The sequence below is a fragment of the Rattus norvegicus genome, chromosome 17 (assembly GCF_021556685.1).
Source record: "Rattus norvegicus strain SHRSP/BbbUtx chromosome 17, alternate assembly SHRSP_T2T, whole genome shotgun sequence".
Lineage (NCBI taxonomy): Eukaryota > Metazoa > Chordata > Mammalia > Rodentia > Muridae > Rattus > Rattus norvegicus.
This window is the reverse complement of record NC_141550.1, coordinates 33,627,501-33,650,000: the sequence shown is the minus strand read 5'-3', so window position 1 is coordinate 33,650,000 and position 22,500 is coordinate 33,627,501. Positions and strand designations below refer to the sequence as shown.

Sequence of the window (22,500 nt, the reverse complement as noted above, 5' to 3'; positions counted from 1 at the left end):
AGAAAGATAAATGTCACACTCTTAGAAACAAGTAACAGATGGTGGATATGAAGGTTCAGGGAGAAGGAAAGATAGCCTAATGGGTACAGTTTCAGATAGACAGAAAAGGGGATCTCTGGTGTCCTATGCACAGTATGATAAATATAGTTAACACTGTGCAAGTCAAGTATTACAAGGCAAGCTCATGAGAGAGAAGAGGTCTTACTGTTTGTAACAACAGGGAATGTGGAAGCCAGAATGTGTAACAGACCAGGCACACAAAGACAACACTGCAGAACCTCATATATGTGGAATCTAAAGACATCCAACTTAGAAGCAAAGAGGAGAATGGTTACCAGAGACTGGGGCCCGGGGAGGGGAGGAATGGGAGAGATGTTAGTTAAAGGACACAAAGTGTCAGTCAGAAAAGAAGAGCCTAATCTGTGAGATCTCAGGTGACTCCAGTTAAAGACAATGATGTATGCATTTTAAAATTGCTGAAGAGCAGAAAGTGTTCTTGCTAAGTAGATAGATGGGAAGATGCAGATCAGTTCATTAAACTCAGCCTCTCCTCTCAGTCTCCTTTAAACTCAGTACATACAGACACCAGTGTATACTGTTGTGCACGTAAATGCTGTGGTTTGGAATGTCCCCAAAGCCCGTGTGTAAAGGCTTGGTCACCAGCTACTGAACGGCAGCAGGACCTTAGGAGGTGGGGTCTAGTGGAGGGAAGTTGGGCCAGGTGTAGTTACCACATGAAGGGGCTATTGGCCCAGAACTCTGTCTCTCTTGCTTCCCAGCTGCCATGATGGGGCAGCCTTCTCTCTGCAGACCTCTGACAGGACATGCTTTGTCGTCTCAGAATCAAAGGAATGGCTTCAGGAGCCATGGGTTAACCCATAATCCAAGGCAAGATTGTCCTCCTTTTAACTTAATTAGATCACAGTTTTGTCACAGAAATCGATAAATATGTACCGTTTTTATTTGTCAGTTCAAATTGAAAGGAAGAGAAGGAGGAATGGAGAGGGAAGGGAAAGCAAGGAAGAGAGGAAGAGAAGGGGGGAGGAAGGAAGGAAGATCAGAGCAAGATAAATAGCATGTTTTGCTCATTTTCAATTCCATACTACAAAAAATATTTTATACAAATTAAAACTACATGAAGAGTCTTGTCCCAGCCAGAATGATTATTATTATTGAGAAAATTATAATAACAAATGCTGGTGAGGCTATAAGGAAAGGGAGACCTTTTACATGGCCAGTGGAAATACAAAGGTCCAGTCACTATGGAAAATGAGTACAGAAGTTTATTAAAAGAAAAATTCTTAAGGTTCTTAAAATAGAACCACCACATACGTGATCTGCCTTAACACAGCCCTAGAAGCATACCTGAAGGGCAGCACTTCCATATTGACTACGGTACTATTCACAGTAGCCTCCATGGAACAGCTTCAACATTCACGAACAAATAAGCAGACACGAAAAATGTGGCATGAACATATATACATATACGTATAAAATATGTGTGTGTATGTGTAATTACCTTTTATTCAACCAGAAAGGAGAATAAAATTTTGTTAACGAGTGGAGCTGTAGCGTATCATGTTAAAAAAGGAACTAAACCAGACTCAGAAAAACAAATATAATTTTCTGTTGTGTCTCATCCAGGTAATATTAATATTTAGGTAATATTAATATCTATACGGTTGGAAGCAGAGGGACACTGTGAGAAGAAGAAAGATACTAAAGGGAGCGAACAGGATAGAGTGATGGGGAGAAGGAAAAAGTAAAAAAAAAATCGTGTCTTTTTAAATCACATGCAGAATGCACACACACAAGCAAACGCACATGATCATGTGAAGGCAGAAGGAGTATTTGAGGGGAATCCTCGGGAGGGAAGAAGGGACTGGCAAGGTAACTAATATGCATAGAAGTCATTAACAGAAGCTATTATTTTGTACAACAAATTTAAAAAACAAAGTTCAGTTTGGCTAGCAAATATTTTTCAAAGTTCCCATAGATACTACACATCCCATAAACAGTAACTTCAGGTGGCCCTTAGAGGTGAGTGGGTCAGGCAGCGGCATCCAGACAAAGGAAGCTATGGTAGGGCCAGAGCTGGGTGTCGAGAGGCCGGTCCTGTAGAGAACATTGAATCTACTCTTCAGGAGGCGGAAGGGCTGCAGGTGAAGGGCAGCAGAGAGGTTCTGCGGGGCAATGGGGTGCAGCATAGGCCAACGGACACTGGTGGAGACAGGGTGGTGGAGAGGGAAACCCTTCAGGTCCTGACTCACCCCACTGGGGCCAACTGCATGGTGTGGTGAGGCACAGGGGTCTGAGTAGGCAGGAGGGCTGCTCAGTGCTTGGTGGATCGTGACGTGAGCACTGACTGAGGTGACCACAGTGAAGAGATGTCACAAGGGGACCGGCCACCTCTGCAGAAGTGCCGAGAGACCCAGAGGTTTTGGAAAGAGATGAGGCCGCTGGAATTTTGCCAGGAGAATGTCACTGGTGGTTTTGGTAAATGCAGTTCCTTCAAGGTAAAGACCAGAGATGCAGAGCTACTCATCTGACAGTGTGCTTTGGACAGGAACCGTGCCCCACCTTGTCTGTATTTCCCCTAACATCTAGCACGGGGTAGGACAGTGGGTTCCGCCAAGCTTCAACAACACCAGATTTCAAGTAATCCAGAAAATGGCATTCTGGAATCAATGTCATGTTTCAGGAATCAATTCTCCAAAAGAAAGAAGCGGGACCTCCATAGAAGAAGGTGCCGTTAAAGCAGAGAGAGATGTGGCCTATAATTTGCCGTAAGTCAACATGATTAGTTAAGTGTGCTGGGAACTAATTTTCTGATCTTAAGAAATATCTTTATGGGTTTAAGATTATTGTATGTTTATCCCCAAAGAACGTTAAACTTGGGGGCAGGAGGTAGAGAAAACAATTATATACTGTGTGGTCCCCCACTATGTTGGTAACACACTGGGGATTCCCCTAACTGCCATATCTTTTTCTCAGAGTTCAGATCACATCATGCATGCACTTTGCATCTGCTATCTCCCCTTGGCCCTGAATCACAAGCTTTTCCCCAAAATTGATGATAATTTTCATAAATATCAGTTTCCAACTCTGCAGCTGTACCAATGCATATTTAATTGTCCCCCACGATTCAATATTTAAAGTATTTCTTAGTGTCCCCTCCGTTGGTGCTGAGTATCTCTGAAGACACTAGAGGAAATATGCTGATTCTAGCCACATGGTTGTCACCAGCACTCATTCTCATGCGTGCGCATTTGCTGTCTCTTCAATGGTCAGTCTTTTGTTCACTTAATCAGAAAATATCCTCTGCGCACCTGGGTGAGGGATGCGTTCTAGTGGAGATGACATCAGAGAGCAGGACAATCATAGACCCACTGTGTGGTGGTCAGAGGAGGCAGACTGTGGAGCAAACTTGGAGTGACTAAGGCCTAATATGACCAGCAACCAGAGCTCTGTGGATAAATCACTGTGAGTTCCCTAGAAGGTGGCCCTAGGGTAAAGGCCTGAGGGAAGGCAGAGAGCAGGCAGCATTCCAAGGAAGTGATTGCTAATGAGGCTGGATATGTAGGTTGATATCTTTATGCAGGTGAGGGCTGGCACCACTTAGGTCAAGGCCATGATTGGACAGTAAAAAAATAAGGCAGGGACAAAGGTTTTGTAAGGCAGGATAGAAGGAGAAGGAAGGAGAATCAAAATGGAGACGGAGAAAGATGACCCAGATCCGGGTGGTCTTGAATTGCCAAGGTAGTTGGGATGGATTTCTGTAGGCAAATTTATCTTATCTAGGTGGGCAGTTTATATCCTTATCAATTGGTCGAAAGTTTATTGTGTGGATGTATTGTGGATTAAGAATTTAACATATAGGGGTTGGGGATTTAGCTCAGCGGTAGAGCACTTGCCTAGCAAACGCAAGGCCCTGATTGTTGGATTACAGTTTGTTGAGTCTTGATTTTAACAGGTTGTTGAGAATTTATACCATAATTATTAGAAGGTGGATGTTGGGAATGTAAACAGAGCAGCAGCAGAGAGTTATGCAAGGGTAGCTGCTGCTGGGACCAGGGAGTGGATGCTAGAAATGGGAACAGGGTCTACAGTAAGAGAGCTTCGAGATAGACGGTCTCTGTAGGAACCTGGCATAGCAGTTACCTGTCTGGGTCAGAGAGTGCTTTGGGGGCAGCGTGGAGCCACTGAAATAAATTAGCGCTAGTTCCAATGGCCCGCAGGAGCCAGAACAAGCGAGAGCGCGACCGCCAGGGTTCGCGAGGGAAATGTTCCGCCATTTTTTAAATTTTGACCGCAACGTGGATGTGTTATCCTTTATTGTTCATACGGGGCCTCTCTCGATGAGGCATGTGCCCTCACAGCTGATTCTGAAGACCTTGGCCAGTCTATCTTGACCTCGCTGTACTCTCTAATAGAGATGCTCAGTTGAATGAGAAATTACTGAGGAGGTTCAATGAAGATAGTCTCAGTCTCAGACCAGACATCAGATTGGTCCTTGTACAGGTTGATGCCCAAGGCTGACCCAAAATCCAGAGTGGCAAAGACTCTTTCATGGCATTGAAAGACCTCTCTGAGCGACGGATGGAAGCAGGCCCCAAGCTGCGCCCCAACTCCGGGTTCTGTTGCCGGAACTCAGTATCTCAAAGCCATCTCAGGGCAAGAATGTTCAAGTCACTCCCTTCCAAGAAAGTTCCCCTAGACTGTGTCCCGCACCATGCCCGTCCACTAAGGGTCCGTTTCCCTTTCTTCAGACAGCTGCCCTTATGCCTTCCAGACAGGACAGCATTCCCTTCCTATGCTCAGGAACCTGCTACAGGCTTCAAAAGGAAGTGATCATGACTGTTCCCACTCAGAGTGACTCCAAATCCACGCCGAATAGACCTGCAGCCGGGAAGGAAGTGATCAGTGCCCATGGTCATAAGGAACCTGGTTCCTCCCGACCTCCCCCTGGCCCCAACCTAACCGTTAGTCAGAGGCAGGAAAATAGAGAAGCCGGCTACTCAGCACAATATCCACTGTTCAAGATTCTTCAGCACCCCATGTTCCCTCTGAGTGTGCAAATGAGTCTTAGGTGTGAGTGCGCAAGCTTGCAGTCTCAGGGTATTGTGCCAAGTCATGGTGGCAAAAGCATGAGGCGCTGGTCACATTGTATCAGTGGCAAGGGAGCAAAACAAATATAGTGGTTAAGGCTGGGACGGCTTTCTCTCCTCTCTCTCTCTCTCTCTCTCTCTCTCTCTCTCTCTCTCTCTCTCTCTCTCTCTCTCATCCATGGAATGATGCCAGTCAACGTGGGTTTTTAGATCTCAATTGATGCAATCTAGAAACTTGACATGGATTGTTTCCATGGCAATGCTGACTCCATTTTGTTTAGTTGACCATCAGTACTAACTTTTCCATTTCCAGCTTCCATCCTAAATATCACCTTTGTCATTGTTTGATTTCTCTGGTGAGGACACCACAGTCCCCAATGCTTACCATCCTTGAGGCCACACCTCCCTTGCTTTTGCCCTCTGAATCACAGCCTCATCCTCCTTCAGCAGGTCCTATCTCCACAGTTTGCACTTCTATCCAGGCTGGTTTTGCAAACTTGCCTTCCTAAAATTCCAGTCGAACTATATGACTTACAAGGGCAAACTTTTAACATGCATGCCTTGCCTGTTCTCTGAGTTGTGAACAATCTGTCCCCACACTCCTGTCCTCCTGATATCTGACAGAAATGCAGGTCCAAGCTCTACTGCCTGAATCCCAGTGTCTGAGCTAGCCCCTGTGATGCAGGAGAACTAATGCTCTGTCCAAAACAGTTACCTTAACAGTTTGAGATTTCTCTGTGGTCTTCTCTTCCAAGTTCCTAGGTCTCCACCCCTACCTCTGGTTATTTACTCTTCTACTAGCATCCCCTGTCACACTCTTAAGAATTTCAACCATGCTAATCACAACCTAGAATGTTCTTTTCCTTCATGTCTTATATGGAAATCCTGTAACTCTGAGATTCAGAACAGAAGTCTTCCTGCTGAGGTTGCCTATGGTTCTCTCAATCATATCCACTCCTCCTGTACTTGGTACTTTCCCAGAGAATGATCCCTTTGGGGGTTGAGTGATATATACCCAGTACGAAGCTGAGTCACTGTCAGCATACTCTTTTGGGCAACCCTGGGTCTTGGCCATGCCTCACAGGAGCTCAAAAGCTGAGATAAATCACAGAACTTTGGAGAACGTCACAGTGGTCCATGCAGTTGGCCATTGTAGCTTGGGCTTTGGGTCTCAGGGTGCCATAGCAAGGGGAGGTAGAACTCAAAGATGTGGGGATGTAGAGTCACGGTAACAGTGCCACCAATTCTAGGACTGCGTATTTGCAAGCCTTGCCTGACCAAGGCTGAATGTGATAGGACCTAGGGAGCACTGCTGAGCACCACCCACAGCCCGGCACCCAGAGCAGGGTGTGGAGTAGCAGAGAGGTGTTCACTGGCCCTTGGGAAGGACACCTCATGGCACAAAGGAGGAGGAAAGAGTGTATGAAGGGTGAGCTGGATCTTCAGTCACAAGAGTAGGGGGCACCGGCTTACTCGTCTTTAAAGGCTTGCTACTGCAGTGAGTCCACGTAACCTGGAAAGTCATGTTCTTTCTCAGATTACATTGTGGCATGCTGGGCAGATGAAAAAGACAGTGTGTGGTTCTCCTTGTCATTTTTAAGTTTCATCTGATGTCAAATTCCCCCACCCCCCAGGGTACCTGAGTTCTGCTCAATAAAGGAGGAGGTGCTATAAAATCTTAAAAGTATTAAAAAGTCAACACATTAAGCTTCCAATGTTCTGTATAGCTCATTCCCTCTAAGCACGCCCACCTGTAACCCAGAAGAGACCATTTTTTTGCAGCTGAACACACTATTAGTACACCATGACTCTTCTGGGTCTAGCAGAGTGTATCTGGTGAAGAGGCCTGCTAGGCATACTCACAGGTGGCCCTCGGGGGCTTCCCTTCTGTGTGGACTGGTTTCTCTTACACTTAGTGGACAATATCAAATAAGAACAATATATTCTGTAATCACAAGTAGTCAAGCCTGTGTACTTATTCAGAAGAAACTGCCTTTGGATCATGACTTTGCAAAGAGTCAAGGGAAAAGCACAATGCTTTGATCAGAAGGTGATTTCCAGGTGGAGCTTTTCATAGCCCCGTGAGTCTGAGCTGATAAGGAACCAGGTTTCCTTCAGACACTGAAGACTTCAAACAGGCTGGGCAAAGAGACCCTTAGAAGAAGGTGCTTCCAAGGGCATATGAGAGAGACAATGCAAGGAGACCCGGAAGGTGTGGAGGGAGGAAAGGAGCATGAAATGGCTCACACGTTCAGAAGCGAGGAGGACGCTATCTCACATTTCTTAACAAGTCTCCACCATTAATACTCCTTATGGCCCCTACTTGATATGAAACAACACAAAACAAGCATCCCTTGGTGAACTCCATAATTCTTTTATTCACTCTTGGACCATGGAAGCAAGCTACAAACAGAGCCTGAAACCTCCTCTGAGAAGGAAGCAGTGGAAAGGGAGACACAGGATGCTCAAATCTCACATGCTAGTTTCTCTGTGAAAGAAGCAGGTCAAGCTGGGTTGCACATAGGGAAAAGGCCATTGTGAACCGTGAGGTGTAAAACCAAGGGGACATAATACTTCTCAATAAGCCAGGCTGTGTCTACTTGGCCAGGCCTTCCAAAGACTAGGATGAGTCTGAGGAGAGGAGCAAATGGAAGTAGACAAGGGGATCCATCCAGGAGGGTGACCCCAGAGAGGTTACATAAGCTGGCCAAAGCCTAGAAACAGAGGACATCCTCTAAGTGTGCCATGAGGCTGTCCTCAATTCCAACTGGTTTCATTGCAAGTCCAGGTGACCGCCCTGATGTCACCACATTCTTCTCTGAAATAGGACCACCATCCCACCTTACTTCCCCACCTGGTCATAAGTGACTGTGGAAACTGTAGCCTGGGACAGCACAACTTCTCTTTGGAGTAGCATATATGAGGCTCATTGGCTGCCTAACCTAGGATTAGGGCTGAGGGCTGAGCTAACCTGGGACTTTCCTCCACCCTGCCCAGCCTGGAGGAGCCTAGTACTTCTGACAGAGTTCTGCTTATAGATGGCTTCTCATATTGTAGTTTCTTTGTTCTCTGACTAGCCTCATGCCTGTGTCTACTGTGGAGAATTTATCTGCCAAAATCTCAGGGACGTACAATGATCTCACCCAAGTCCTGTGTCATTTGCTGCCACTCACTGGCTTCCTGCATCATGGATAAAAACACATGGGACACACACGTATCAAAACATTGCACAGCACCCCAGTAGTACACACAATTTTCATGTGTGTTTCTTTTTCTTTTTTTTTTTTAGTCACCTAAAAAAAGTAAGTTTAAATTGAAAAAAGTTGATCCCCTAATGTGGGGAAGAACTTGTGTTTATTTGAATGACATGAGAGCTAAGACTGCTTTGGATCAGAAACCACATCCTTTCTCTCTCTCTCTCTCTCTCTCTCTCTCTCTCTCTCTCTCTCTCTCTCTCTCTCTCTCCTTGCCTCAGCAGAACCAAAGAAGTTCAAGAAACCTGTTTCTGTGTACTCATAGTCATTAGATATAAGCAATGAAAGTTTTAATGCCTGTGAAAGTTTCTCTTTTCGTCCCTTGTTGTAGGATAATCTGTATTAACAAACTGTCAAGATGTTGAAAGGAGAAGTGGGGGTGAAGGGGAGTGAGACAGGAAAGGGAGAGGAAGCAAGCAGGAGGAACTGCCCAGGTGGCCTTGGGAACAAGGGCTCTTCCTAATATGAGAAGTAGTACGACTTGCCTTCCACAAGTCAGCCGTGCTCCTATTATCTGATTACCTATGTGTCTCCCACCCCATCCTAATGGCTGGCCAGAGAACAACAGCCAGGGTCAGGTGACTAGATGGCCTGTTTAGGGCTGTGCTGTGCATCGTAGGGGCTGCTACCAAAAGGAATCACAGTATAGATGGTCTCCAAGTTACCTTAGTTTGACTTCGTCTTTTTTATAAAAAAATTACAAGGCAGGAAAATGATACACATCCAGTAAAATTATTTCTTGAATTCTGAAGACATGCAGCTATTGTTCATACAATGCAGAGGGCCATGGGGACCCACTTGGAGATCCTTAGTCCTTGTTGGTCCATGTTGATGGGCAACTCTGAAGGGAAGTACAGAATCTTTTGAACAAGGACTTGATGACTAGTAATTCATGCTCACCATAGCTAAATGTTTGCTTTGCATTGTCCTTGGTTGAGCAAAAAGAGAGGCAAAAAAGAGAAGTGATAGCCCACTTCTCTTGGCTTTCTTAAAATACCTGAGACAGGTGAGGAGAGGGAAAGGGAGAGAATACAAATATTTAAGTATGTTCAATGAAGCTTCTTGTCTGAGATCTATATGCATATCTGGTACTGTGATTTGAATGTCCATACATACATATGTATAATATATATATATAGTCTGGAAGGGCTGGCAGCATGATGCTTATAACCACTGGAAAGGCTGTTTTGCTGGATTACAGCCTGGCATAGGACACCATGTGGTGATAAAAGCAGCCAGCTAAGGCTTCTCTTTCTGATAATGCCTCTTTACTAACTAAGACCCCAAAGGCCCCACCCCTACCAAATACATTTTCACTGAGGAATTAAATTGCTAACCCATGACTGTGAGGGGAGGGGGTCATTCACATTACAGCATCTGATATATGTTTGCACCTCAGACAAAATCATTTCAAATATTGCTTCGAGCATACTTACACTAAACAATTACACACATTTTATCAGAAATTCCTAATTTAATAATGCATTACATATTTTTATGTGCAGCAACTGGCAAACCTCCTCTAGGCAAAGAGGTAGACAGGATGCCTAGGGGCACTGCTCCTGGAAGGCGTAGCAGGGATGGATCAAAGCAGAGCAAGGCGCAGGCTTCGGAGGATACTATTTTATGATAGCCAGATTGGTTTCAGGGGAGTGAGAGCCCAAACCTTTTGGATATAAGACACTCAACCTATCACGTGATCCTCCAACTCAGAGTCACACTTCCTCTGTGAGAATCTGGGAAGTGGATTCTCCGTGGTACCATTTCCTAATTTCTGCACCTGGAGCTGCCTATCCACCACCATCAGGCCTCAGGGCCTCTTCCTTATCATCCCGTCTGCCTGCTCTGTCTGAGAACTCATCTCTCTCTCTGTAGAATCCTCCCAGGACTCCTGGCCATTCCTCTCTGTCTGCCCAACCACAGCCAGATAATTCCTTCTTTGCTGCGGCTCTCATCTCCTAAGGCAGTGAGTGTCATGGCACTACAAATAATGAATATTGGCTGCACAGTATGTTTCTTTCTGAATCCTTTCTCTTTGCCTGTGATCAAGCATGTTTCAGACTAACTGGTCCTGAATAGCCTGTATGAACAAGAAAGAACCCACCCCGAGTCTCAGGTTGGCCATACACAATGCAACTTTCCCTGCAAGAAAAGCTCTACCTCCACAAGTGCCCCAACATCAGTCCTGAGCGACACATGCTGGGGCACTGTTTTACTGTGTTCTGCTGAAAGTTTAGAATATTCTGGAGTCAAGCGACCAACGTTACCAATGAGTGAAATGAGACAATGCTGTTTGCCTTTCACCTCTTACTTCAGTTTTCGGAACATTGTCTCCAGGGATTGCAGAGGATTTGCATTTTTGTTGGCTTGGGAACAGGAGTTGGCAGTGTCAAGTGGGTCCTCGCTTACAGCCACGTCATTATTTACGTAGCAAGCATAACAAGTCAGAGAAAGGAGCATTACAAGGAAACTTCTTAGAATGCATGTGATAAAAGGAGACAAAAAGGCAACAGTTGGTTGCTTATAAACATGACGAAAGAAGAAAGGGACAATGTTGCTCCAGAGTCACAGACTTTGTGACTCCTTATTACATAATTGGTTAAAATGACAACTCTCATTTTCTATAAACCTGACTGTGTTTGTTTTCTACCACACGCACCAACTCCTGGTATTAACTGTGTTCCCAACCGCTTCTCCTTCTCACCGATGGCTTATGCTCTAGGGATGTTTGATACTAGAGCTGTTTGAAGTGACAAAACGCTTTGCACTTTTGCAATTAAAGTATTTGTGTTATAGCCCAAGATTACATCACTTTACTAATAATGTTTGGCTCAGCTCTTGGCAACCGCATATGTCAGCCTCTCAATACTAAGGTTATATATGTTAAGCATTGCCCAGCTTTTTCGTATGGTTGCTAAGGATTTAAACTTGTGTCTTTATCCTTGCAGAGTAAGCCAAGTATGCTTACTGACTGCACCATCTCCTCATCCCCCTGACTTTAACCCAAAGGGCAGCAAACAGATGTATGCATGGGAAAGACTGGTTCACAAAAGCTTAGTTCTTGGACCAGTCACAGAGATGACTAGTGGCCCCTCTGGATCTTTCTTCTTATGTGCACAATTGGACTGAGCACCATGCAGGTATGGTTGAAGAATACATGCCATTATGTCTGTGATGGTCCCCAAGTACCAATACAGGCATACACAGTCATGGTTCCAGGTGGGAGAATGCTTGTGATGTACACAATTTCCTTGTTAGGACACTGCAGAAAACAAGGTCACTGTCACTCTTGAACATGGGTAAGTTAAACGCCACCCACGCCTTCACACCTGTGAACTCCAGACACCTCCTCCTGCCACTTACCATGAAGTGGTCGTCAGGACTCATGGTGGGCAGCATTCCATGCACCCAGAATCAGAGTGTCAGAGCATCAGAGGTTTGGTTGTTTTTAAACCAGAGGCAATGCATTAAAACAATAGAGGTTTTTTTTCTTTCCTGTTTTATTTTTTACTGTTTTTAAAATAATTTTTCCCTAAGAGAATTTTACTGTTTTTTTTTCTCACTGTAGTTCTCATTTTAATGAGTGAGTTCATGGGAAAATACACTTTATCCAAAACAAGGTCTTCGTCTCTTGGAGGGGAGACTGCTCTGTTTCCGGTTGCTGGGAATTGAACCCAGTGCCTTCCACTCACTAAACAAATACCCTACTGCCAAGGTATACCCTGGGCTAAATAATGTCTTTTTAGGTGTCTGACACTGACTGGTTCTATAAAATATGCTTTCTTACTTGTGAATGTGTAGCTTTCAAAGGTCAATTCTTAAAATACTGAGTTCAGGTATATTTAGCTTTTCTTGCAGTCTTGTTATGGGAGATATGAATGAAAAGTTTGCCCCATTCAGAACTGGATCCCTCCTCAGTGGCTCTTTAGCCCAGTAAACCGTATGTGAAGTAGGAAGCTCTGCCTTTGGGAGGAATGTTCAATTAACTAACTTCCTGTGGCACTTTCCAGCAACAGTCCACCATTTCACTGCGAAATACATCACTTTTCTTAAGTGTCAGTGGGCAAGAGGATGGGAAATCTCCTACCCCCTAAATTGTTTTCTTCCTCTCCACTCTGACTGTGATTTAAGAAGTTCTTAGTGATCCGCTGGCAGTGCCCACCTGGCCACACCTTCCTCTCCCCCAGTGACAACGTGAACACTTCAGTGTTCAGTGAGAACATCAGTGATTCATGAGGACATCTCATTCAACCGGAAAGAGAAATGAGGGCATGGTGTTTGCAAGGAGCGGTTGACACTGGAACGCAGTGCATAGCGTGAAATAAGGCAGTCTCTCACACACGTGCCTCACATGCTTTCCCATGGTGGGGGCCAGGGTAAGAAAGTAAAAGGCAGATTGGTTGAAGATATGGGGGGGGAGGGAGAGGTGGAGGATGAGTAGTAAGGGATGACAACAGAGGAGGTAAAGGTAATGTCATGACATCCACCACTGCTGTGCAGCTAAAGGATGCTAATAAAATAGGAAGTTTTGATGGTGCGGGTGGCTTATTGCCTGCATTCACCTCATCCCCATCATTAAAATATCATCTCTGGGGATCCACACAGCAGCAGAGCAAACCAGAAGATGGCATTGAAGATTAGTGATCCTATCTTTTAAACAAGAGAGCCCTGTAAAGTCTCAAAAGATGTCTTGTAATGGCTGTTGTCTAAACTTCTGAAAACAGAGGATGTGGATAGTTGAGGAAAGTGTTGAGACCATCTAAGCCAAGGCAGAGGACACGTGCATCAAAGTGCAAAAGAAAAAGAAAAAAGAAAAAAAAAACCCATGAAGAAAAGTAGTCCCTCAGCAGCAATGCTGTGCTATCTGAAGCAACAATCTTTGCTTTGCTCTGAGATGTGTCTCTGGTGGCCAGGACGGTTCCCGACAGATAGAAGGTGTTCAAAGAATATTTTTGAATGAATTGAAGCCCCAAAGGAAGAAGAGGGGAAAATGGGTGTTACCAAAATTTTCTTTGAACGAAACTCTGTTGTTTACTACTAGGGCTCTGACAATGGAAAACTTATTGAGGTAAAATAACAAGACATAGCATCCTGTTAATTTCTGAGAAAGCCTGTTGGTGTTAGGAAAACGCATGCGGGTGGGCATCTCCACACCAGTTTTCCTGTGCCTGAAATCGGATGCTTCTCCTAAACTCCAGAACCCAAGATTGCACATTAAAAGAAAAACTGAGAAATAAGTTAAGTGAAAAAGCTTTACAAACGCTCCAAGTTGACCTGTGGTGGCACCAATCTAAAATCATACAGAAACTGGTGGTCTGCCAAAAACACCAAGTGAACATACATGCTCCAGACATCCAAGCCGAGCTGGAGAAAGTCAGTGGTGAAAGCTCATGGAGTCAAATATGAAGGCCGAAGAAAACGTGAGAATGAAGTAAAACCTTCAGTCAACCTAGCTGTTATTTCTATTTGGGGCATTAGTACCCCCACCGGTAACTGCCTCCCACGAGGCTGAGGTTAAAATTATCATTTTAAGGTGAATTGACATCCGGTAACTACCTGAATACTTAGGGATCCCCCATCTCTTTTATGTTGCCATAATTGAAACTTTGGGTGCTGTGCGTTGTCTGAGTCATCTCGGATTCGTTGGTTTCATCCACTCAACCTGCATAAGCAAGCGTTTCAAGCACAGTTTATCTGGGCCACGGTTTATAAACTTGCCTTTCTGTTTTTCGTTTTAGTGAGCATGATAGTCTCTAAAGGCTCAGAGAGAAAGGACCGAGGATGCTCTCCACCTCTCTCAGTCTATCTCTTTTGTCACATGCTGTGAGAACCAAGTCCCCTGGGCTCCAGACGCACCATCACTTCCCAACCGTTACAAGTTATCGGCTATCCTCAGTGCAGATTCCAGTATCCCCTTTGCAAGCCTCCATCTTCACAGGAACGGGCCATACGGACTGTCCCATCCAGCTGAGGATTTCTGAGTGCGTCAGAGTCCCAAGCCCCCTCCACAGGAGGGGATGGAGAAAGCCAGGGCTTGTCGGCAAGGGGATAGCCCTTGACCCGGTAGGCTCTAGTCCGAGGCTCCTGTTCCTGCCGAACACTTAGGCACACAGCAGGGGTGGAGGGCGGTCCTGGGCCTAGGCGAGCCACGCCCTCTCAGGCGGGGCCGCTGCGCCCCGCCCCGTCCATCACCGCGCCCCGCCTCCAGCTCTATAAAGTTCCTCTTTCTCACCTCGCTTTCCTAGTTTCACCACTTGAACTTGGGACCCTTTGCTGCCCTCAGCTCAGAGTGCAGGTGAGTTAAAGCCTGGAGTTGGGCAGAAGGAGGAGCGTGAGGCTAGTGGTAGAGGAAGCCCGGCTTCCATCTCTGAACCGGAGCCCTCCCCCCCCCCCCCCGAGGTAGCGTGCAGAGATAGCGGACTCAGGCTACACTCTTCTACGCTGCCCCAGGACGTATGCACTGCGGGTTCTGTATGAAGCTGCTTGGGCGGGCGTTCCAGAACATCCCCCACGGGCTGGGCGGGACGAGCTATTGGGACTGTGGTGTCATCAAAGGATCATACTGGCCGCAGCTTGTCGGCAGGGGGACAGCCTCTGGCTCTGCTCCAGTCGAAAGCTCCTTTCCCAGCCCTGGTTCATAAAGGACCCAAACTCATCTAGGGCTCCAGCGCGTGATTCCTAGGCCGGATGGCCAAGGAGAGCTGAGCGCTTCAAACTTGGGGAGCTCAGAACCCCTTCCCCAACGCCCTTCTTCACTTCTCGCGCAAGGGAGCTGGTGTTGCTGTCCACAATACCCCTTATTCCCAGCCTCGCCTTCACTCCTGCCTGGGCTCCCGCTGGCCCTCTTTGCAGGTTGGAATCTCCTGTTTCTTGGCTGCAAGGCTCGTCCAATAATATGACTTCCACTTGTTGCTTCCAGGACCCATGGAAGGGTCTCTGGTTGTGTAGGCCTGGCATTATTCCGGGGACAAAGTGAGGGGTTCATCGAAGAAAGTCAAGGGAGAGAGCTAGGTACTGCACACCTACGTGGTAGGGACACAGGACCTAGATAAGGGCTAGTCCACGTGCCAGGTCCTTCTTGTCTGGGGCCGTCAGGGCAACCTGAACCCAGGAAGGGGAGGGAGTATAAGCAGAGTAAGGAAAAAGTGGGACCAAAGCTGCTTGGAGTTGGCAGAGAAGGGCAAGAAAGCAAAGGGGCGCCCCAGCGTAGCGCAAGACTCGGGGTCTGCAGAGAAGTTGTGTATCTAGGAGCGTCCAATGGAGTGCGTTGAGATAGTAGACAGTGAGTGGAAGATGGGGTGAGAGGAAGGACCTTGAGGATGGTGCGCGCCAAAGGATGCTCCCCACACCCTCGTCAAAGTACCTTCTGTTGGGGGACTCCGGAGACACTGGCACTGCACGCGAGCACCTGGCAGCCTCAGAGACTCCGGGGCCTCGTGGGCACTGCAAGAGTTTGGGGACAGGGCTCCCCCAAGAACGATGCGACGGTGGCTGCAGGGAAAGTTTGTCTCCCCGCAGCGCACGAGCGCGGAGGAGGTCAGCACGCGTCATGAACTTGGAGACGGGCAGCCGGGGCTCAGAGTTCGGCATGAGCGCGGTGAGCTGCGGCAACGGGAAACTCAGACAGTGGCTGATCGACCAGATCGACAGCGGCAAGTACCCCGGGCTGGTGTGGGAGAACGAGGAGAAGAGCGTCTTCCGCATCCCGTGGAAACACGCGGGCAAACAGGACTACAACCGGGAGGAGGACGCAGCCCTCTTCAAGGTCAGCGGCATTCAGGGATCCCTGGGCGGGGAAGCGGGAAAGTCTGACGGTTCTGGATGTGATGTGGCTCCAGGGGAAGGGACTATGTCAGGTGGGCTCCCGCAAGGAGGCCTGAGCGATTGGGTCTTGCTTAGCAGAAGTCCCAGGAGAAGAGAAAGAGCTTGCAAGCTCTCCGGGGATTACATAGCCACGAAATCAGGTCCCAATACTAAGTCTGTGTAGAGGAAAGAACTTCCAGCTCCAGGAGCGTCCTGGGGACGGAGGGGTCACATAGCCCATTCTCTGTTTCTTGCCACTGCCACCATCGACTGCTAGGACCTCTCTGCTTCCCTGTCTCTGTTTTGCTACTTTTCTGAGTTCCTCTCTCTGGGTTTTGTTTCTTTGATTAGGCTCCTCTGCTGTCTGGTTCTAGAAGCTGAGATCTCTGTTTTCCTTTTTTTGAGTGGCTTTGACTCTTCAAAGTCTTTCTCTGGGACCCCCTTCCCCCACCCCATGTGAGTCCCTTAGGACTGATGTCCCCAGAGAGCTGGCTCACTGAACTGTGAAGCCCCCAGCCTCCACCTGCCAGCAGGGCGGAGGAAGGGGACTTCCTGCGGGAATTTGTTCAAAGTACCTCTGTGATTTTATAGATGTCCTCTCTGGGGCCTGCCCCTTCCACAGCTCTGTCTTGCCCACACTATATTCAGGCACTAGGTGTGTACAGCCCATATGGGGTCTCCCTATCTCACCATAAGGTCCTTGATGAGGTCTTCCCTTAGAGGGCCCCACAATCCTCATGTTCTACATTTCGGGCAACAGCAAATTTGAAACACCAACCTTCCTTTCTGAAATACAATCCGTAGAATTCTTTTGAAGATCTGAGCTTGACTTTTCCTTCTCTTCCCTCATAGGCTTGGGCACTATTTAAAGGCAAGTTCCGAGAAGGGATTGACAAGCCAGATCCTCCTACTTGGAAGACAAGATTACGATGCGCTCTGAACAAGAGCAATGACTTTGAGGAACTGGTAGAGAGGAGTCAGCTGGATATCTCCGACCCATACAAGGTCTACAGGATTGTTCCAGAGGGAGCCAAAAAAGGTAAGGGATTTTCCCAGCACAGGTCACAGAATAGACACATTATGACACTCATAGAGCCCGTACTTCCTAGAGAAGGTCACTTTCTACCTCTGCCTTAGGTTAAGCCCAGCAGTCTCTTTGCCCTTGCTCTCTCAGTGACAACCCCGTGGTGTTAGTGTAGGATGACATCACAGACATTAAGCCCCGTGGGTGTGTGGGTATACACTTTTTTTTTCCGGGGCTGGGGACCAAACCCAGGACCTTGCGCTTCCTAGGTAAGCGCTCTACCACTGAGCCAAATCCCAAAGCATTGTTTTTAGTTACTCCGTTCAGTTAGGATACGGGTCAAATTTCCAAACAAAACCTGAAAAAGCCACTAAAAATTTTACTTACCTAATATCCTTTAGTAATTAAGCACTTTTAAAGAGGAGAGAGCACACCACACGTCTCATACATATCATTCCTTGTAATAAAACTGCTAGAGCTTCTAGTTTAACATGGCCTGCCGGGGTAGTTATGAAAACTTGAGTTCCCTCCCTCCGAGATGCCAACTAGTCCAGGAGTCTGCCTTTGGTTCCAGTCATACAGCTTTCGCTGGGTACCATCTCATTACCAGAAACCACTTGGTGGGTCACAGGGCCCTGGGTGGTGTTTCCTTTCCTGACTGTGACTCACAAGTCAGAGCATGTTTAATCAGTTTAATGACACAGACAAATATCTCTCTGAGGGAATTGTTTAAAAAACAGAAGACGAAAGAAACCTAAAGCATCTGATTGGTCAATATGGCAATGCATTCTAAGAATTAAGTGCTTAGGTATTTTATAAGATTTAAGTCAGTTCCTTCTTTTACTCTGTGTTGTTTCTTCCTTTCCCCCAAACACACAGGAGCAAAGCAGCTCACTTTGGAAGACACACAGATGGCCATGGGCCACCCCTACCCCATGACAGCACCTTATGGCTCTCTGCCAACCCAGGTAAGTGGTGACTCTTGGTCTTGTGGAAGGCTGGGCTGTATCCTTTCGACTGCCTCCACTCAGAGAGGCAGACACAGATGAGAACTGTAGGACTGACTTCCTATTTGCTATGGCTAGGACAAATGTTGAACAAAAACCTGGTCAGAGAAGGATGTTTCAGTTTCAGTGTGGTGTCACTGTCCCTGACGCCATGGTTAAGTTGGGGACTTTGATGTGCCCCACCTGTGGACACACGCTTCCACCGATGGTCAAATCTTCTGGGAAGCAGACCTTTTGTGGAAGTCAAAGAATTTGGAAGTAGTGCTTTATCATGTGAAACCACAGGGCAGCTGACTTCTTTAGGCTTCCCTGATGTGAATTACAGCACTGTTTTATTCACTTTAGAGGCTTAAAAGGGGAAGATTTCACTGCAGTATTTTTGGTGCCGGGCTTAGCCATATGATAAAACCTTACAAAAATCACAGCTGCCTACACAATGCCCCCATTGTGCTGATAGCCCCTCTATGGCTGTCTCCTACCTAGCGTGAGAGACAGTCCCTGTCACTTTTTGGACAAAATGACTTGGCTGCTGGACAAAAAAGGGGTTCCCTGAGGAGTTTGGGTGACATGAAGCGACTCTGACACCCGTTGATGTCATCCTCTCAGCAATCGCTGTGCTCTGTCAGCAGGTTCATAACTACATGATGCCACCCCATGACAGGAGCTGGAGGGATTATGCCCCTGACCAGTCACACCCAGAAATCCCATATCAATGTCCTGTGACGTTTGGCCCGCGCGGCCACCACTGGCAAAGCCCATCTTGTGAAAATGGTAAGAATTGTACCAGGGCAGCAGAAAGAAGAACAACCTGGGTTCAGAGTCTGGGCAACTCCCCTTCCACTGAGATACCAGAGATACAGCACGTGAAGCTGCTGCTGCTGCTGCTGCTGCTGCTGCTGCTGCTGCTGCTGCTGCTGCGGGAGGGGGGTTGGGGGGCGTTGCCTTGTCCTGTGAAGTGTTGAAGTCCTCAGAGCCATGATAGGCATAATTCTGTGTGGGAACTTAACTAGAAGACCCCAGAGATCATTCCAGGTAGCTGAAAAGTGCCCCGTTTTTTATACATAGAGAAGAGCACAGATGAACACAAGGTCTCAATGGCCATAGGAATCGATTATAAAACTCATTGACATTTGTCTGATCATTTGGTAAACATGCTTTTAGTTTCCATAGCACTGTGTTTTCTTTGTCCGATTAGGACAGAGGGATAGATTTTGTCAGTCTCCCTTTTGAGTTGTCCTTATCACCCGTGGAGAGCCATACTATCTCCCTAGTCTATATCGTTCTTCTCTCCCGTAGACAGCTGTGCCCAGCCCACCTCCGCAGGGACTTAAGGAGATCATGGCTGGTTCATGTCCCTTGATTAGCAACGAGTCATCTGTAGCTGTTCTTGGTACTAAGGATCAGAGCGGAAGTAATCCACAAAGTGTCTCTACAAATGAGTGTCCGGCTCCAAAAGACCCACAGGGGTCCCCCAGACACCAGAGAAGCTTGCGCAGAAGAAACACCAGTTAACCAGACACAGAACATTTCACAAACAACATTCAGCGTGACTTGGGTCCCTTAGTGCTCATTTAGCAGAGTGCACCTAGCGACATCTGCAGTCCTCTCTTGACTGTGTATTTTAAAGTAGGGTCTTGCTGAATTACCCAGATTTGCTCTTGGATCCTTCCGCCATAACTCTTGAGTACTGGGATTACAGGCCTACCCCGCCAGGCTGACATAAGACAAGCTTTTGGGACTTTCAGGTTCCTTATTTAAATGTAAGTCTTGACGTCGGCTACCACTCCAGGAGTCCTTTTATATTGTTCTGGAAATACTCTCCTTGTCACAATTTCACCAACACCCTCCTCATTGCATACATGCTCAGACTAATCTTAAGTGTGACATAACTTCTCTGCTGCTAGGCAACATGGTCCAGCCCTTCCCCCTAACTTAGAAACATTGAGCAGAGTAAATGGGGGTTGAATAATTAATTCATTTTTTTTAACCAGCCTTATAGAAATTTGAACTCGGACCCTGCTGGTAACTTGCTATGTGGGCTGGTGCAAATCCCTCTCCTCTGGGCCTCGGTTTCCCCATGGATGAGTTTTGGAGAGCGCTTCATGTTTCAATTCAGAGTTGGGCTGTAGCTCCTTCCTCATCACCCCAAATTTTTCTCACTGGATGTGGTCTTTGGCCTTTGCCTCATAATCACACGTTCTGCTGTTAGCAGGTATTTAGAGGCTGTCAAGCTTGGGTTGGAAGCTTGGCCATGGCTTCTCCCAACTCTGGAGCCTCCCTGCACTCGGACTCTCTACTTAGACACCATCTGATTTTTATTTGCAAATGCAGGTTGCCAGGTGACAGGAACCTTTTATGCTTGTGCCCCACCTGAGTCCCAGGCTCCTGGAATCCCCATTGAGCCAAGCATAAGGTCTGCTGAAGCCTTGGCGCTCTCAGGTGAGTGTGGCGCTTCCTGTAAAGCTCTGAGGGAGGTGGCATCCCTCCTCTGCTGAGGTTGGGTGAGGATTTAGACTCTGACCTTGCAGTCCCCAGGGTCAGGAGTAGACATGGTCCAGGCTATGTGGACATCACACTGAATAAAGGACACTTAGAAATCTCCCAGCAGTACCGACTGCTATAAACACTACTTGGATGGTGTCTTTAGCTTTCTACATCATGAGCTGCTCAGCTTTCCAGTGTGACCCAGCTCCGCCTCCAGCCGACATTCTCGCAGTGTAGAAAGGCTTTATGGACACAGAGGCTTTTCATGTTCAAATGTTTTTTTTGGTCCTTTTAGGGTTGGCCACAAACGAGTGGTCCTGAACTGCTTCCAGGGAACACTGGTTCTCCACGCTGGCCTCTGAGAAGTTCCTATGCCCCTAAAGGACCATATAGCTCTGACTCCCTCACGATTTTGATAGAATCGCTGAGCATGCTTATATTTGATCTCATTTTAAAGTTCCGTTGCTAAGGAAGCCTACACTTGGAGATACCGACCATTTTTCAGAAAGCCCACACTCACTTGAAGCAGACATCCTATGTCCATTTAGTCTTTAGATGATTTATTTTGGATGTTTTCAAATGGAATTATTAGACTTCTCATCATGCCTTTGGCTACCCTAAGAGTCTGTGGCTGAAAACATCAACTACATTTTGACAATTTTAGACACTTCCCTTGTTCTCAGGGGAGGAAGACGTTTTAAATTCTAGTTCCTTCCAGTTCTGATGTTCAGGGAGACTTTGTGAGCCACTCAAGAATAGGCAAGGGACACTTCTGAGCCTCAGGGTTTGTCACAGACACTAGGAAGCTCCAGATCCTCTTCTGGAATACCTAAGAATTGCGTGGGCGCCCTAAGAGTAGGAAATAAATAGCTATGAATATCTCTTCAGTCCTGTAATTCTGGTGACATTAAATGAAATGAAACCCGCCCTACCAGTCACCTCAGATGGCCAACGCCCCCCTCTTTGGGTATACCACCTGACTTGCTGTTCATAGCTGCAGACATGGAGGACACCACGGTGTGGGCTGTCAGAACACGCCATTGAAGAATGCGAGGCTTTTGTGGGTTTCTTCTTCTGGTTTGCATAATTAATTATCAACCCTGGGTGCACTTTTCAGAAAGCTAGTCTTTCCAGGCATTGTTTGGGTTCCAGCCACCCCACCGGAATCGGTCTCTGCCCGGGGAGCCTTTGCACACCCAGTGTGCCCTTTCAGCCTGTGGGTGGTATTTTAAAGTGGTTTCTGAAATCAACGAAATCGTTTGTCACTAGATTCCTGTCTTAAAGCTGTAGAAGACACAGTTGGGTTCTTTTAAGAGTCGAGCACAAAGCTTAGAGGGATTCCAGGGGGTTTACATTAACCACTGACCTTTAGACCATTTCTCATCAATTCCTTCCCCGACCCCAAGAAAGCTGACTTAAAAACAAGAAAATAAAAGTGTCATTTTCCATAGCCCAGAAATTGTTCTTTTAGCACCTTTCCCCAACATATCAATTTGAAGTTTTGTTGTTGTTGTTGTTTTGCTTTTACTTAATGACATCATGGGAACACTTTAGGGAAGCCGCAGAGCTGAAGTCACATTTGCTTTTCTTCTGAGATATCTCAGAAGAGTTCAACTCCAAAATCAAAATTGAATTGTTGGAAGATGAATTCCAATCCGGTAGTATTATTTCATATTGTAGACAAAAGTGCCACCACTATTAACACCATCATCCGAAGGCTTTCATAACAGAGGCGCTTTCTAATAAAATTTGGCTGAAAAATCCAAGAAATATATACCCCTCCCAAAGACGAGTAACTGGCCACAGCAATATTTGAAATT

The 22,500-nt window shown here is 46.7% G+C and overlaps 1 protein-coding gene across 9 annotated transcripts in view; it reads left to right on the top strand.

The window, feature by feature from the left end:
- Positions 1 to 14,605: 14,605 nt before the first annotated feature.
- The window catches only part of Irf4 (interferon regulatory factor 4), an 18,256-nt gene continuing 10,361 nt past the window's right edge, over positions 14,606 to 22,500 (top strand). The window contains exons 1-6 of one of the 9 annotated variants that reach the window (XM_087590065.1): positions 14,606 to 14,657; positions 15,881 to 16,127; positions 17,018 to 17,204; positions 18,069 to 18,157; positions 18,826 to 18,967; positions 20,528 to 20,635. In XM_087590065.1, the coding sequence (XP_087446191.1) occupies positions 15,912 to 16,127; positions 17,018 to 17,204; positions 18,069 to 18,157; positions 18,826 to 18,967; positions 20,528 to 20,635 (742 nt within the window). In that variant the 5' untranslated portion in view covers positions 14,606 to 14,657; positions 15,881 to 15,911. 9 annotated transcript variants of the gene reach the window in all.